This window comes from Trichechus manatus, unplaced genomic scaffold (genome assembly GCF_000243295.1).
Source record: "Trichechus manatus latirostris isolate Lorelei unplaced genomic scaffold, TriManLat1.0 scaffold00190, whole genome shotgun sequence".
NCBI lineage: Eukaryota > Metazoa > Chordata > Mammalia > Sirenia > Trichechidae > Trichechus > Trichechus manatus.
The window spans coordinates 4,350,235-4,367,547 of NW_004444126.1; the positions used below are offsets into that span (position 1 = coordinate 4,350,235).

Consider the following 17,313-nt stretch of genomic DNA (forward strand, 5'->3'; position numbering starts at 1 on the left):
ATCAGGGTGATGACACAATAATGTGGGAATGGCAGGTAGTCGATAAATTTTTAAGGGCTAGGGCATCTATGAGGAGCCCTCATGGTGCAATGGTTAAAGCACTTGGCTGCTAACTGAAAGGTCAGTGGTTCAAACCCACAAGCTGCTCTGCGGGGGAAAAAAGTGTAGCAGCCTGCTTCCATAAAGATTACATTGGAAACCGTATAGGACACTTCTACCCTGTCCTATAGGGTTGCTATGAGTCAGAATCGACTCGACAGCAATGGGTTTGGTTTGGTTAGGGCATCTACAGGAGTCCCTGGGTGGCTCAAACAGTTAAGCGTTGGACTACTAGCTGAAAGGTTGGTGGTTCGAATCCACCCCGAGAGCCCTGGCAACCTGCCTCTGAAAGGTCACAGCCTCGAAAACCCTATTGAGCACAGTTGTATTGTGCGCACATGGGGTCACCTTGAGTCAGAATTGATTCGATGGCAACTAACAAGAACAGGCCCTGAGACAGACTGTGTTCAGCTGCCACCTAATATTCACTCAGGAGGGTCAGTGAATATTGCCACTCATGGGGCAGAGGGGGTGTAAGTCAGGCGAGGAAACAGAGGCCCAGAGAGGTTGGACAATGTGCCCAAGATCACACAGCTGCAGAGATAGAAGACTCAGTGGGGACCCTGTTGTCCTCCATAGCCCGGACACTTTCTGGTTCGTTCTCTACTTCTCTGTCTTTCTCATGCACACTCGAGCATGCGCACGCACACACCTCACTCTAGCTCTCACTGGGGATAAAAGACACTGTAGCAGGCAAGCTGCAAGTCACACTTTATTCATTCGCTGGAGGGGTCTAGGAAAGAATCCTGGGCAGCAGACCTGGCCCCTGGGGGGTACTAGTTGGAAGGGTGGAAGGCACCTCGTTGGTGCCACTGCATGTCACGGATGCGGCGCACAGACTGCACCTGGGGGTGGGGGGCCCCGAATTCGGCGCTGTCCTTGTAGTCTCCCTTCTCCAGCAGGTACTGCAGCCCACGGTAGCCAGGGTACTGGTAGCCAACCCACCTGAGGAGAGGAAACATGGAGAGACAGACAGAAGAAGGGGCATATGGAGATTGAGAGGAAGGAGCATACTTAAGCCATCAGGAAAGGTGGAACCCCCCAATCCTGTCACACCTCCTCAGGACTAAGCAAGACACACACACAAACACCCCTCCCCACTCCTCTAGTATCCTTCTTTCAATGGGGAGCTCACTGCTTCCTAAAGTTAATTTTTTTCTGAAGAAAATGAATTTTTAAATTTATTCTTTTTTTTTTTTAAACTCCCTATTCCCCCCTCCCACCATTCTCTAGTAACCACTAATCTTTTGTCTTGATGGATTTACTTATTCTAGACACTTCATATAAGTGGGATCATATATTTATCCTTTTGTGTCTGGATTATTTCACTTAGCATAACGTTTTCAAGGTTCATCCATGTCGTAACATTTATCAAAACTTTTCTCTTTACAGCTGAATAGTTCTCCATTATATGGCTAGACCGCATTTTATTTATTCACTCATCTGCTAATGGACACTTGGGTTGTTTCCATCTTTTGGCTGTTGTGAATAGCGCTCTGATGAACATTGGTGTACAAGTATCTGGGTCCCTGCTTTCAGTTCTTTGGGGATATATAACTAGGAGTGGAATTGATGGATCATATGATATTTCTGTGTTCAACGTTTTTAGGAACCGCCACTGTTTGCCCCAGCGGCTGTACCATTTTACATTCCCACCAGCAATGTACAAACGTTCCAACTTCTCTACATCCTCGCCAACGCTTGTTATTTTCTGGAGTTTTTTTGGTTTTTGTTTTTTTAAAAACATAACAGCCATCCTAGTGCTTTCTCTCTTTTCTTGATAGGTAACTCACAGCTTCCTAAGCAGCTTTTCACTGAAGGCCTGATACTAGGATCAGAACAAGGAGTGATCTGAAGCTTAGAAGAAGGCAGGCCCGTTACCCACTTCTGTCCATGCCCACCCCAACCCCAAGCCCAACTGCATGGCTAAAAGAGTGGAGAAGGTTCCAGGAGCCTTCCTTAATCCCTGCACCATTTGAGGCCTTCACCATTTAGGGGATCCTTAACTCTTTTGTGCATCTGATGAAAGCTATAGACCTTCTTCTCAGAAAACGTCACAGAGCCCTGGCCTACAAGGGCCTGCCTGGCCAGCTCCTGGGGACCCCTCCAGCTCTACCTCTCAGTCTAGTGCCCTCTACAGCCCTGTGCTTCAGACACACTGGCCTTCATAGAGTCTTTCAACTCACCAGTCTCCTCCTGCCACAGGGCCTTTGCACATGCTATTCCCTCTGCTTGAGATGCCCTTCCTTCCTGCCTTCTCCTCTGTCATTGCTATTCTTCTTTGATATCTCAGCTCAAGAGTCCCTTCCTTAGGGAAGTAGTTTAGACTTGTGTAGATTTTTAAATGATTAACAGTTGTCCCTCTAAGCTAGACTGTAAGCTCCATGAAGGCAGAAGCCAGGTCTTTTCAGTCTACCTCGGCATATTAAGCACATGACACTATGCCTGGCATATGGCAGGACTTGATGAATGAATGAATGAATGCGAAAATTAACAGAGAGCTTTGCACACTATTTTAGGAGCTTGCCAGACCCAAAGAAGCCATGTGTGCTAGTAAACTGGCTCTCTTGGGGGGAATAAAAGCCCTGATTTGGAGTGTTTGCCAATGTCTGTGGTGTAAATTCTCCCACAATGACTGATTTCAAGATACCAACGATTGAACAGCCAGATTATAAAAATTCTGAAAATTTAACAGTTTTCTCTTGCAAGCTGGTAAAAGCCAGCTCCAGCATACCACTTTCCAAACCCATCCATGGACCCCCATGGAATCCAGACTTTTCACAATGAGAAATCCCCAATGCTGATGTCCAAGGATTGTGTGCCAAGGACATTTAATTTGTTGGAAAATGATACTTCCTGTTTCCAAACTCAGAAACTCATTCAGTACAAGGCTAGCATGGGCAGGACTTCCTGCCTCTCACAGCTTTGTTAAGACCATTCAACCGATTTCCACTTTTCCACTAGCCTCACCTCTGCCTCAACTTGTCCCCCCCCAACACTGATTGTCTTGCTCTATGGGGTGGAGGTTAAGGCCCTGGTTTCTCTGCTCCAAAGGCAGGGTATTGCTCAAAAGGCAGCTCTGGCCATAACTGCTGGAGCTGAAAGCCACCTATGGGCTGATGATGTCCAAGCCCACTTTCCAGTAGGAAGACTGGGCTTCGGAGAGTGCACTGATGTGTGGGAGATCACGAGCGAGTTCCAGGCAGAGCAGGACTTGGGAACTCAGAGGCTGTGTGCCTGGGCAGGGCAAGCCAGGGCGGGGGCTGCACTCACGTGCCACTCTGCACCCGCACGGATGACACCTTCTCCTGGTAGCCATGGGCATGGAAGCTGGGCACGTCATCGTCAATGATCTCCATCTTCTTCCCCGTGAAGTTGGGGTTCTCATAGAGGACAATCTTGTGCTCTTGGCTGTCCTGTTGATAGGGAGGGGAAACTGAGGGTGAGTGAGAGGCCCAGGGTGGACCTTCCCACCTCATCCTCATGCCCCAGAGCTGCGTACTGCACCTACAACCCAATACAACCACCAAGTGGGTGTCTATGACAACTGCCATTGAACAGCGGTCATTTGCTGAGTTCCTACTGGTCCATTTGCATGTAACACATGCCCCTAGATCCTACATTGTTGGGAATATTTGATTCTGAAATGTCGTTTCTCTACCCACAGCCTCAACTTCCCCTCTTATAAATGGTGGCCATGGCCTACACACACACACGCACACACACACACACACACACATATGCATACACACAAGGTCATTGTGCAAATTGACCAGATCACAGTCACATCAGCCTCTAATAGACCCTTGAGACATTTTGGATTTCTTCTATCTCCACCTCTCTTTCCCTCCATCTGTCGCTGTGTGTCAGCATTTTTCTTAACTATTTAATCTCTTAAACAAGTCTGATCCCATTTAACAGATGAAAAAAAACTGAGGCTCAGAGAGGTAAAATGACTTGTCCAAGGTTACACAGCTGGGAGTGGCAAGGCCAAGATATGAATCCAGGTCTGTGGAATGCTAAGTCCAATGTTCCCCAATGTTCCATAAAGCTCTGTAACTGAGCATGGCTGGGCCTTCCGCCCTCCCTGAGAGTTCACACACTAGCAAGAATCAAGATCAGAGAAGCACCTAAAGTTCATACTGGCTTAAACAAGAGCTAACCACCTCCCTCTTCTCCCCACCCCAACCTAGAGTTTCTTTTAATATTTATGATTGTTGTTGTTAGCTGCTGTGGGTCTCTGGTGGTACAACCAACCAATGCACTGAGAAGCTAATCAAAAGTTGGAGGTTCAAGTCTACCCATAAGTGCCTCAGGAGAAAGGCCTGGTGATCTATTTCCAAAAAATCAGTCATTGAACACCCCATGGAGCAGAGTTCTACTTTGACACACATGCTGTTGCCATGAGTCAGAATTGACTCAAAAGCAGCTGGTTGGTTAGAATCGTGAAAAGTGGCAGCCCTCAGGCTAAGCACATTGGAATCTCAGGGCAGGAGGTACTAATATCTCCGTTTTACAGATAAGGAAACTGAGGCTCAGGGAGGTGAAAGGACTTATGAAAGGAAGTCCCCCACCAGTCAGAAGGGGTGCTGTGCCAGATGGGAAGGCTCCTTCCTGGCCCCTGGGCCTCTGATGCCAAGGTGGCAAAGAGATGAGGGGAAGTTGAAGGGCAGGGGAACTTACCACTTTGATGGGCCTCAGGGAGCTGAGGGAGTCTGTCCTGCGGCTGCTGGTCCACGAGTCCCAGCGAGGGTACTCGCCCTTCTCAAACACAAACTGCTCACCCTTGCAGTTGGCTTGTTCATAGCCCACCCAGCTGTGATCAAGACACACACAGAGAGAAAGAGAGAGAGAGAAGGTCAGACTCACTCCAAGTTTCCTCTAGCAGGACGCTGGCTACTTGCTCCAGTCCCAGGACTCACTCCAGCCCATCCTAACAAGGATGCATTGAAACAAACGAACAGAAAACCAAACCCATTGCCGTGGAGTCGATTCCAACTCATAGACACCCTATAGGACGGAGTAGAACAGCCCTATAGGGTTCCTAAGGCTGTAAATCTTTACATAAGCAGACTGCCACATCTTTCTCCTGTGGAGCAGCTTGTGGGTTCAAACTGCCACCCATTGGGTTAGCAGCCGAGTGCTTTAACCACTGCACCACCAGGGCTCCTTCAAGGATATGTAGCCCCATCTAAATTCCATTTTAGTGAAGCTACCTAACTTATCCAGAACTCTGCACTATGCTGACTTCAACAATCTGGAACACAGCCAAGAAATAAGATGGAAGCTCAAAAAAGTGTCCACAGCAAATACACAAGTATAGAGCCCATGCTCTAAAGCCATGAGTTCCCTCTCTTCATCCGCAGGAAGATGGAATTATCCTCATCCTAAACCAAAAACCAAACCAGGTGCCATTAAGTCAATTCCGACTCATAGCAACCCTACAGGACAGAGTAGAACTGCCCCTTAGGGTTTTCAAGGAGCAGCTGCTGGATTCAAACTGCCAACCTTTTGGTTAGAAGCCAAGCAGCCTAACAGGAGGAAACTGAGGCTCAGAGAGGGAAGTTTCTGGTCCAACATCACATAGCCAAGAAGTAGTAGAGCCTGGATTTGAACCCAGCTCAGTCCGATTCCCAAAACACAAGCTTTCTCCATAGACTGCCAGTCCCCAAATCCTGGCTCCCTGATGGCACAGTCTAGGAGCACAGTGAAGACAGATCCCCTCAACTCGACAGCCCAGTTGCCTCAGCCCCAGCATCTGCTACACACATGTGGCACCCAGGTACATACGGTCCAGACTGCACCAGGACAGAGCCTGCCTTCTCCACGCCAGTCTCTTTCAGGTTGGGGCAGGGCCCGCTGAGCTCATGTGAGTGGCCCTGGAAGTTCTCCTGCTCAAAGATGATGATCTGCAACAGGAGGAGAGTGTCAACCCCCGTCATGACGAGGAGGAGTGAGAGCAGGGCAGTGGAGCTGGAAAGCCTCGAAGGATGCTAAAGGGTTCCACCCTTCAGAGTTACAAACCAGGCATAAAGCCAGACAGTCTGGCTTTGCCTTTTACCAGCTGTGAGACCTTTAGTCTCAGCTTCCCTGTCTGTAAAATGGGACATAAAGGCAGTATCTACCTCATGGGGCTGTTAGAAGGATTCAGGTGAGCATAATGGTTAGCACACAGTATTTGCTCTCAGTGTGGGAGGGATAATTATATCAATTAAGGGAGACACCACAGATCCTAGGTGGGTAAGTGATGGAGCTGAAATTGGAGCCCAGGCCTGTCTGATGCTGTTGCCACTACAGCAGCACTTCTCAAACTCTAACATGCACACAGAGCACCTGGGACATTGATACAATGCAGTTTCCGAGGTGGCAGGTCTGAGATGCAGCCCCAAATTCTGCATTTCTAACCAGCTCTGAAGTGATGCTGATGTTGCTGGTCTATGGACCATATTAGGAGTAGCAAGGGGCTAGACCACATTGCCTGAGCTTCCTCTGCTCAAATTAGAACTGAACCAGTGTTCCTCATATACACTCCTCACCCACATTTCACCCGTAAAATTACACATACCCATGTCCTTTCTTCAAGTCCCACAGGACTTTCCAGGTCTCCCTCATGGCCTCCCCCTTGAGATACTTTGTGAGGGGGCTTCACTCCCCTTGCCTCACCTGTCTTCTCATTAGCCCACAGTAGGGGGGTGGCAGGATCCCCATCAGGGGAACTGAAGCTCTGTAAAATGAAGAGACCCACCCAAGGTCACCCCCCCACCAAGTGTTAACCGAGAGGCCAGCTGCACCTTTCACAAATCCAGTGAGAATACTGGGCAGAGGTTTTTAGCCGCTCTCCCTAGGGACCTGCCTCTGGAGTGGACTCCCAGGAGGGGCAGTTGCAGAACCCACATGGTCAGCACTGGGCTGGGTAAACATGCGCCTCTCTCCCGGGCTGGGGATTAGCCAGACAAAGGCAGGGACAAATTCCATGGGCTCAATTCAGTCTTCATGGTCAGTGACCCAGCCACAAATGAGGTCAGGAGATAGCCATGGGCTCTGATGCCTCCGCTGCTGCATCTGGCTGTGCAGCCCTAGGAAGTGACTTTATTCCTCTGAGCCTCAGTCCCCTTGTCTGTAAAATGAGCATCATGACTATTTTGCAAGGCTACTGCAAAGAGTCAAGAATAGGGAAGTGAGGGCCTAGTTTATTATTACCCTGACTGCGGCGACAAGGGTTTCCAGGGGTGGGGAGACCAGGCTCTCCATGCATTTGGAAGGCTTCCGAGAGCCCAGGAGCTCAGTATTATTATTGTTGTTGTTGTTGTTGTTAATCAACACAATGGAGGCTAAAATTTTACCTTGTTGTGAGTTGCCATCGAGTCGACTCCGACTCATGGTGACCCTGTGCACCACAGAATGAAACATTGCCCGTTAGACAACATTCTGGTGTGATCCATAGGGTTTTCATTGGCTAATTTTTGGAAGCAGATCTCTAGGCCTTTCCTCCTAGTCTGTCTTAGTCTGGAAGCTCTGCTGAAACCTGTCCACCATGGGTGACCCTGCTGGTATTTGAAATACCAGTGGCAAAGCTTCCAGCATCACAGTAACTCGCAAGCCACCACCGTATAATAAACTGACGGACAGGTGGTGGAAAATTTTATGTGTTATCTAATCCTTTAAACCTGTATTGTCTGATATGGCAGCCATTAGCTACATAGGGCTATTGAGTGGATGAAACTAGTTCGAATTAAGATGTGTGAAAAAGAGGAAGAACTTGAGAAAATGGATTGACACAGTGGCTGCAACAATGGACTCAAACATAGCAACGATTGTGAGGATGGCGCAGGACCAGGCAGTGTTTCGTTCTGTTGTACATAAGGTTGCTCTGAGTCAGAGCTGACTGGACAGCACCTAACAACAACAACATAAGTGTAAAACATCCATTAGATTTTTAAGATTTAGCTTGAAAAAAATAATTAAAATCACCCTAATAATTTTTACATTGCTTATATGTTACAATGCTCATATTTTGTATATATTGGGTTTAATAACATACAGTATGAAAGTTAATTTCATTTGTTTCTTTTATTTCTTTTTTAATGTGGTTACTAGAACATTGTAAATTACACGTGTGGCTCACATTATATTTCTGCTGGGAGCCTGGCTCCAAGCCACGCCACACTGCTCTTCTTGCTGTCCCTGACACCCAGCTGGTTCCTACCTCAGGGCCTTTACACTTGCTGTTCCCTCTGCCTTGATGCCCTGCCCCATCCTCACCCCAACTTTCACATAGCTGTTCCCTCACTGGCCCCAGGTCTCTGCTCAAACATCACCTCCTCAGAGAGGCCCTCCCTGACTACCATTCCTTGTCCACCTGACTCTTACAAACCCCTTACCCTACTTTATATTTCCTAATAGCACTTCTCATTACTTGAAATCACATATTTGTTTATTGGCTTATAGTCTGTCCTCTAGAAAGTCAGCCCCATGAGGGATGGAATAACGGTGAACAGAGTGAGGGGCTACCTCGGCTCAGCTTCCCTGGCCAGGAGGCCCCAAGCTGGACAAACAGACATTTCTGGGATGGAATCCATGCCCTGGGCTTCTGAAGTGGACAGAGGGGCACAGGATAGCAGGCAGGTGGGTGGTGGGTGGTGGAAGTTTGGGGGCAGATCTAGCCTCTGTCACTGAAACTAGATCCCAATGAGATGAGACAGCAAAGCAGACCCGCAAGCTGGCTTTGGGTGCACACTCACCATGCGTCAGGTGTCAACCGGCACCCAGTTTCTTTGCTTTGTCACCACCACCCTATAGCAGAAGTCCCACCACTTTCCTCATTTTATGAAAGTCAAGGTCAAGGGTCTGGTCCAGGTCTCACAGCCTTGCAGGTATGGAGTCAGATGTATACCCCTCACTCCCACTCACCAGCTCCACCTCGGACTGCAACTGGGGAGCCCCTATGGGTAATGGGGTGCAGGGAACGAGGCAGAGAAACTTCAGGCTCTGATGCTGGAAGCTGGTGATGGGAATCCAGCTGATCCAGCCATGGCGGGGGTGAGGCCTTCAGAATCCACCCCTGTGTGCAGGACTGGGGAGACTGAGGCTCAGAGAGGGGCAGGGGCAGGAAGGGGGATCCCTGGGAGGGAAGATGTCAACTCATTTTACAGAAGAGGATAGTGAGGCTGGAGGAGGTGCGCTGGGGGCCCACCCTGCGAGGTACCAACCTTGGGGTTGAGAGGCTGCTGCTTGCCCGCTTGGGTCTGGTGGTCTGAGGCCATGGTGGACTTCCCCGTGCAGAAAGGACCTGGAAGGCGTGGAGACCAACAGTTAGACCTTCCCCTCACAGAGCGGTGGACGCTGAGCCTGGGCTTTCTCACCCTGCTGGTGGTGGGGGGTGACTTGGGGCCACTCCACTGAGCCCCAAACCCCGTCTTCTTCCCCCTGGTTTCAGCTTGTCCTAGAGCTCTGGGGTCTACAAGCAGCTGCCTGAACGTCCACCATTATCTTCACTTCTTTATATCCAGGTCAGCTCCAGGAAAAAAAAAAAAAAAGAAGTCTATGCCAGGGAAGTGGTGATAAAGCAGAGCTTACACAGGGTCCCAAGTGGGTCCCCATCATCCGTCTCTAACCAACTGATGCCATACAGAACACAGAACATCGACACAAGAATTTCTGCCTTGATGCAGATTTTGTTGATTGAAAGCAAATGGCATGGAGCAAACCAAACCCATGCCCTGGACATGCCTGTCTTGTGGCTTCCAGTTTGAGACCTCACAGAGTCCTCTGCGCCCCACCCCCACCCCAAGCTCCTTCCCTAGACTCCCTTCCCCCTTCCTAGCACCCAGAATTCTCCTCTCCACCATTGGTCTTACCCGGCCCCATTAGGAAGCGCATCCGCTGTGGAATTCTACTGTTACAAGAAAGCAAAAGTGTAATGGTGGAAGTTTAAGCACTGTCATAGGCATCCAGAGAGAATTTATTAGCTGGTAAAAACATCATTAGATTTTTTTTTTACCCTGAGTGGGGTAAACAGTTTGCACTCAGTGGCACCTTGGAAAAAAGGCCTGGTGATCTGCCTCCATAAAGACTGCAGCCAAGAAAACCCTATAGAGCTCAGTCCTACTTGGTAACACATGGGGTTCACCTTGAGTCAGAATTGGCTCAACGACAAGTTTTGGTTTTTGGTTTTTAAGAACATCAGAAAAAGTCTGGAAAATTGTCAGTCTCTTCTTACTTCCCATGGGACGGCAGCCAAGACAGTCTACATTTCCCGAGGGGCAAGCCAAGAGACCTGGCTTCCTTCTCCAGAGATAAAATAGCAACCAGCTTCCAGAACCTTCTTCCACATTAGAGGCCAGGACTGGACATCTCCAAGAAGGACAAAATTCAATTAAGCAACTGTGAGCCAAACCTGCTCTTCCTCCCCAACAAGCCCACTCTCTGGGGCTGCCTCGGCGCCTGAGTTTCCATCATCCCACTTCCAGCCATCGGCAACCTCAGCTGAAAGATGAAGCTCGCTGGGTCCAGCTCAGGCACCGGCACTGCGGCTTACCAGCGCTGAGGCCCTGGGTGGGTCACCTCCTCTTTCTGTGCCTCAATTTCCTTTCCTGTAAAATGGGGACAGTAATACAGTGCCCAATAATATCTGTGAACAGTGCTGAGAATTTGATTATATAAAACATGGTACTGCAGGCACTTGGCAGCAGGCCCTGCATATGCTCGGCTCCCAGGAAATGACAGCAATTGTGATATTATCAGGGTTATTTCCACCAGGCATCAGTGGTTTTGAATCACCTGTTGCTGGGAGCTCTTTGAGCGCTGCAGCAGCTTCCTTTCCTCCGGTACTTTGCTGAGATTGGGCACAGAGTGCGCGCTCGGTAATGTTTGTGGGTGTGGAGGGAGCTAATGCACTGCCCTAGATATGATGCTGAACTGCACTTGTTCAATTCCTACTACTTGCAAACCCTCCAAGTTCGATCCTGCAGTAAAACAAGGATGCTAACGGGCTGTTTCCTCCACTCATCTGTTAGTTTGTTTTGGCTTGTGTGTTGCTGGGATGCTGGAAGCTATGCCACCAGTATTTCAAATACCAGCAGGTTCACCCATGGTGGACAGGTTTCAGTGGAGCTTCCAGAATAAGACAGACTAGGAGGAAAGGCCTGGCCATCTATTTCCAAAAATTAGCCAGTGAAAACCATATGGATCACAATAGAACATTGTCTGATATAGTGCTGGAAGATGAGCCCCCTAGGTTGGAGGGCCCTCAGAATACACAGTGGCCGCCACAATGGACTCAAACATACCAACGATCGTGAAGATGGCGCAGGACTAGGCAAGGTTTTGTTCCTTTATACGTTGGGTCGCCATGAGTCAGAGTCAATTCAATGGCAACTAACAACAACAATGGCATGTTTAATAATAATAAAGAAAATCCCCACTACGTGCCAGGCACCATACTGGGCTATTTACCTACGTTATCTCTAACTCCCTCAACAAGGGAGGTTTTATGATCTCTCTCCCCATTTAACAGAAAAGAAGACTGAAGCTTAAAGCATTGAAGTCTTTGCCCAAAGTCACCTTGTCAGAAAGTGGCAACACCTGAATTGGGACCCAGGTCTCCCATGCTTTGTATCAGGGGTGAGGATGAGAGAAAAAGGCAAGGCAAGCAAGAGAGGCATTCTTACCAGTGACACCAGCCCCCGGGAGTGCTCGTGAGGCCTGGCCAGCAGGAGGTGGCCTTTATACCTTTCCCAGAAGTGCCGGCGCCAAGACGGGTGATCGCTGCTTTGCCGAGGAAAGCAGAGCAAGAATGCTGGATTAAGCCCGCACCAAAGCCTGGCTCAGCAAATGCCCACAAACATTGTGTCTCCACACAATAATGTCATTAGCTGTCAGACTCGGACTCGCCAGGGTGGTCAGGCATCTGGGCCAAGGGACACTCACTTTGCGTGCATCAGCCGTCTGGCTGCCAGGACCGGGGGCATGCCGGGTTCACGGGCCTGGTCAGTCAGGCCCTGGGGCATGGCGGATGCAGGCAACTCTCAGTGGCCCTGGGGAGGAATAAGCAAAGCAGGGTTTTTGGCAGCGCAGACGTTCATCCAGGAGTCCTGGGTGTCGCGCATGGTTCACGCGTTTGGCTACTAATTGAAAGGTTGGCAATTCCAGTCCACCCAGAGGTGCCTTGGAAGAAAGTCCTGGCCATCTACTTCCAAAAAATCAGCCATTAAAAACCCTACAGAGCACAGTTCTACTTTGACACACTCATGGGGTCGCCATGAGTTGGAGTTGATTTGACAGTAACTGGTATCTGGCATCCATCCATCCATCCAGCAAATATTTACCAGGCATCTACTTGGTGCCAGGCTCTGTTCTGGGGAATAGGGTCAGGAAGGGGACTCACCCCAGCTAGGCCTTCAAGGGAAGCTCCTGGGATCTAAATATTTTGGTTCACAGATATCATAGCATTCATAATTATGTCGCTGTTAGCTGCCATCGAGTCAGCCCCCAATTCATGGCAACCCCATGCACAGTGGAATGAAATGCTACCTGGTCCCATGCCATCCCCATGATGAGTTGCAGATCAGACCCATTTTGATCCATAGGGTTTTCATGGGCTAATTTCAGAGGTAGATCACCAGGCCTTTCTTCCTAGTCCATCTTAGTCTGGAAGCTTCACTAAAACCTGTTCAGCATCAGAGCAACATGGAAGACTCCACTGAGGTACGGGTGGTGGCTACACATGAGGTGCATTGCTCGGGAATTGAACCCAGGTCATAATAATTACACTCTTTGGGAAATAGATCAACTCGTGTGAAGTCTGCAGTAGAGTTGCTAACCCATAGAAAGCACTCAGTAATTGTAACTCTTACCTTATTCATTACCATGAAGCTACGTGGACTGCAATATTGTCAAAGCCTTTTACGTTTCTTTCTTTTTCATCCCCTCATCAAAGAAGATGCCCGGCCGAAGATTGTCAGCAACTTGGGTATGTCTCCATCCTCATTCATTCATTTATTTCTATACCCAGCAAATATGTCTTGAGGACCTACTGTGTGTCAGCTGGGGGTGAGTGGTGAGGGATATAGACAGGGCCCCTGCCCTGGTGGGGCTTCAGCTGACACCTTAAGATCTCAAAGCACTTCACTTTTTTTTTTATTGTGATGAAAATATACATAACAAAACATGCCATCTCAACAATTTTTACAGGTACAATTCAGTGACATTGATATAGTCTTCAAATGTGCGACCATTGTTGTTATCCTTTTCCAAATCATTCCACCACATTAACATAAACTCAATGCCCCCTAAGCAATAACTCCCTTCTTTCCCCCTCTCTCCCATCCCTGGTAACCACTGATAATCTTTGGTTTCTATATATTTGCTTATTTCATAGAAGGGAGATCATAACAATATTTGTCCTTCTGTGACTGACTTATTTCTCTCAGCATGATCTTTTCAAGGTTCATCCATGTAGTGGCGTGCTTCAGGACTTCATTTCTCTTTACGACTGAGTAATATTCCATTGTGTGTATGTACCACATTTTGTTTATCTATTCATCTGTTGATGGACACTTTGGTTGTTTCTACCTTTTGGCTCTTGTGAACAGTGCTGCAATGAACCTTGGTGTACAGGTAGCATTTTTTGGAGTGACCAGAGCAGATCCCTCATCACTGAGACAATGAGCTCACTCAGCAGGGACAGGATCTGTCGTCTCTGTATCCAACACATAGAAGGTGTTCAGAAAAGATTTGTTGACTGATCGAATTAATTCATGAGTAAGAGATGAATGAGAGTGTCTTAGGTTTCTACCAGCAACAGACCTTCACACAAGAGTTCAAGTGTGGATACTTTATTGGGGAAGTGATCCCAGGAAGCATCAGTAGGGAGAGGGGAAGTGAGATAGGGAAGCGAAAGCAGCCAGTACAGGGTGTAGTAGTGAGCAGGTGCACCGAGTCTTTTTCAGATTAGATGGGGTCATGTGATTCATCCTGGCCAATGGATTCTGAGCAAACGCAACAGGTATAATTTCCAGGTCCAAATATTTTACTGACTTTCCAGACCTCTCTTCTTGTCCCTTGTCCTCAGACGGCTGTGTTATAAGATGGCAGAGCCTCTGTCAGCTTGGGTCCCTGAGTTACTACGTGGTGAAGTGAAGACATGTGGCATGAGTAAAAAGTCAACCTGTGTTGTTCTCAATCACCCAGACCTGGGGCTGTTCGTTACTGCAGCATAGCTTGACTGATACACAGAGAGAAAGGGTTTGGGGTCCCCTGTCCACTCATCTTCCTGCTCCCATGAACAGAAGAAGCCTCGGTGTTCCCTTGGACAAACAGAATGTATTTCTTGGATAAAAAAGGCCAGAGCTGGAAGGAGCCTCCGAGATAATCAAGTCCAAGGGTTTTTGCCTCTTTGAAAACCAACACTCCCATCTTAGGACAATTATTTCCCTTCTTAAGACCCCCACCTCTAAGGTCAGCGCGTTTCCAGACTCTGGGATGGACTCTAGCCCCAGAGAGGTGGCGCATGAACCCAGCACTGAGTCGGTCTCCCCACAAGCCTTCCATGACTCCCGATGCTCAGGCACTGGTCATGTGACAGCCTGGGCCCAGGGCCCCTCCTTCCTTTCTCGAGGAGCCCTGAGCCCAGCGCCCGTAACACAGGACATGCTCAATAACCCATAACCATTCCCACTCCAGCACCATCAGCAGCAACTGCAGCAACATCAGGTTGGCCAGCCACAGCATCAACAGCCAATGAGAGGGGACAAAAGGTCTTGGAGCCAGACCTCAACTTGAGTCACGGTCCCAACACTTACCTGCTGTGGTAGTTGGGGCCATTGACTCCCACTCTCTAGGCCTCAGTTTCTCTCTCTGTAAATGAGGCTATTACCTGTCTGTGGGTTAGAAATGATCCCATAAAGCACCTAGTAGAGCACTTGGCTGTTGTTATTATTGTTATTGTTATTGCTGTTGCTGTTGTTATTGTTTTCTACTATATATGCCTGCTGACTGGCTGCCTGTCCCTAATGAATACATCAGGGTGTGAGGGGCATAGGAATGGGTGCCCCAGAGTCAACACACAGTTCCAGCCCCAGCTCTACTGCTTCTTTGCTGCATGGCTCTGGGAAAGTGATGCTGCCTCTCTGAGCCTCAGTTTCCTCATCTGTTAAAAAGGATTAACAATGGAGCCTACCTCCCAAGGTTCTTAAGATTCAATAAGATGATGTATTTAAAAATAAAAAACAACAAAGGAAGAAGGAGAGTCAGGAATAGGAGGAAGAAATGAAATGTGTGGCTAATTTCCTCCATGAACAACTGCCTCCTTTGCCATGAGACCAGAAGAACTGGATGGTGCCCGGCTCCCATTACTGAATATTTTGATCAAAGATTCTATAGAAGAGTCTTTGCTCAAAATGGGGGAAATACATAACACAATTTCAAATTCTCATGGACTCTAGACGTTCTGAAGCCATAGAGGTTGGATGAATCCTTGAAACTATTGCCCTGAGAAAATCTTTAAACTTTAAACCAGAAATATTCCCTGAGGTCATCTTAAAACCAAACGACAGTTCGGCTTAGTAAAAACGGTCTGCCTTGAACATTATGCTCTTTTAAGAACTATTTATATGGGACCAAATTGACAAAAGCAATTTGAAAGATCAGATATGAACCTTAGGGGGCAGTGAGTTATGTTAAGGGGGAGGAAGATCTCAGAAAAGGGAGATGAGAATGGTTGCACAACTCAAAGAATGTAATCAATGTCACTGAATGGTACATGTAGAAACTCTTGAATTGGTGTATGTTTTGCTGTACTTTGTTTTGTTTTTGCTGTGTTTTGTTCTGTTGTCTTCAACAACAGTAAAAAAAAATTTAAAAAGCTCTTAGCACTGGCCTGGCACTTAGTAAGCACCGGATTACAGAGCAGAACAAAGCCTCTCCCCATGAGAGGGAGAAGGGGTGACTCCTGCAGGGAGGGGGCTTTGGGTTAAAGCCTGTGGGACCAGTCGTGAGGCTCTACCCTAGCTCCCTTACATACGCCAAAGTGAAAAGAGGTCATGGTGATTTCTTGTTTGTAAATGTATTTTTTGTTTTTAATATGCAGGGTGAAGTGACTGGCAATTTCTATATTCCTCTCAATGCCTTCCTGTGGCCCCCGCAAGCCACCCACATCCCAGCTGCCTCAGCCACTGGGAGGCTGCAGGGGTCTGGCGTGGGCTCGGGGTTGTTGTTGCTAGGTGTGTCGAGTCAATTCCAGCTCACAGAGACCCCATGTGACAGAGGAGAACTGCCCCATAGGGTTTTCTAGGCTGTAACCTTTATCGGAGCAGATGGCCAGGCCTTTTCTCTATGGAGCCAATGGGTGGGTTCGAACCATCAGCCTTTCAGTTAGCAGCCAAGCACTTAAACTGCTGAGCTACCAAAGCTCAGGGTAGAATGGGGGAGACAAAGTCAGAGAAACACTGCAGGGTCAGCCCACGGAGGTAGGAGTGGTGGGGCTGGTCGCCAGGCCTGTGTGCTTTTGGGAAGCCAGTTGTCAGCTGGTTGTCGGACAGGCCATCCCCTTCCCAAGGACTGAGGGACTCACGGTATGCCCTGCACTGCCACAGCAGCCCTTTGGGCTCCCCAGCAGCTCCATTTCCCAGAGGAAGCCATGGCGGCTCACAGCAGTGAAGGTCACGGGTGGGGGTTGGAGGGGAACTCAGGACCCAACAGAGGCTGCAGAAGACCTAGGACGGGGGTCAGAGATACTGACACATGGAAGAGAGGGTCAGGGGGCCACCATCATTGCTCCCCAGGTCACTAAAATAGCCCCTGAACTGGTCTCCCTGCTCCCCCAGTCTCCAGTCAGTTCTCTGCACTATAGCCAGAGTAATCCTATCCAACGCTAAATCGGGTTGTGCCTCTCCCTCTCAAACTCTCCATGGCTCCCACCTCCCTCAAGAAGAATCGGTCTTCCAGAATCTTTAAAGCCCTAAATGACTTGGCCCCCACTACCCATCTGGCCCCCTCCCCTACCATTCTCTGCCTCTCACTCCATTCTAGCCTCCTGGCCTCCCGGTTGTTTCTCCATCACCCAAGCACGCTCCTGCCTCAGGGCCTTTGCACCTGCTGCCCTCTGCCTGGAATTTTCTCATGGTTTGTTGGAGTCCCTGGTCACTGCTGCCATCACCTCCATCCTCTTACCCCACTTCACTGTCCTTCTTAGTGCTTCCCACTTCCCACTATAGC

General features: G+C 48.7%; 1 protein-coding gene across 1 annotated transcript; it reads right to left on the reverse strand.

The window, feature by feature from the left end:
* Nucleotides 1–793: 793 nt before the first annotated feature.
* Nucleotides 794–11,784, reverse strand: CRYBB2 (crystallin beta B2). The gene is made up of 6 exons (XM_004387628.1): nt 11,769–11,784; nt 9,309–9,388; nt 5,890–6,008; nt 4,783–4,915; nt 3,373–3,515; nt 794–1,044 (listed from the first exon to the last, which is right to left on the reverse strand). Exons 2-6 carry the CDS (start codon nt 9,360–9,362, stop codon nt 876–878), a joined length of 618 nt encoding a protein of 205 aa, XP_004387685.1. The 5' UTR covers nt 9,363–9,388; nt 11,769–11,784; the 3' UTR covers nt 794–875.
* Between the last annotated feature and the right edge of the window lie 5,529 nt (nt 11,785–17,313).

Coding starts and splice junctions, on each gene's coding strand:
- CRYBB2 (XM_004387628.1), bottom strand. CDS start 9,362: ATGGCCTCAGACCACCAGACCCAAGCGGGCAAGCAGCAGCCTCTCAAC. Junction 6,009..9,308: donor AGCAGCCTCTCAACCCCAAG/GTTGGTACCTCG, acceptor CTCCTGTTGCAG/ATCATCATCTTTGAGCAGGA. Junction 1,045..3,372: donor GTGCGGGTGCAGAGTGGCAC/GTGAGTGCAGCC, acceptor TCCTCTCCTCAG/GTGGGTTGGCTACCAGTACC.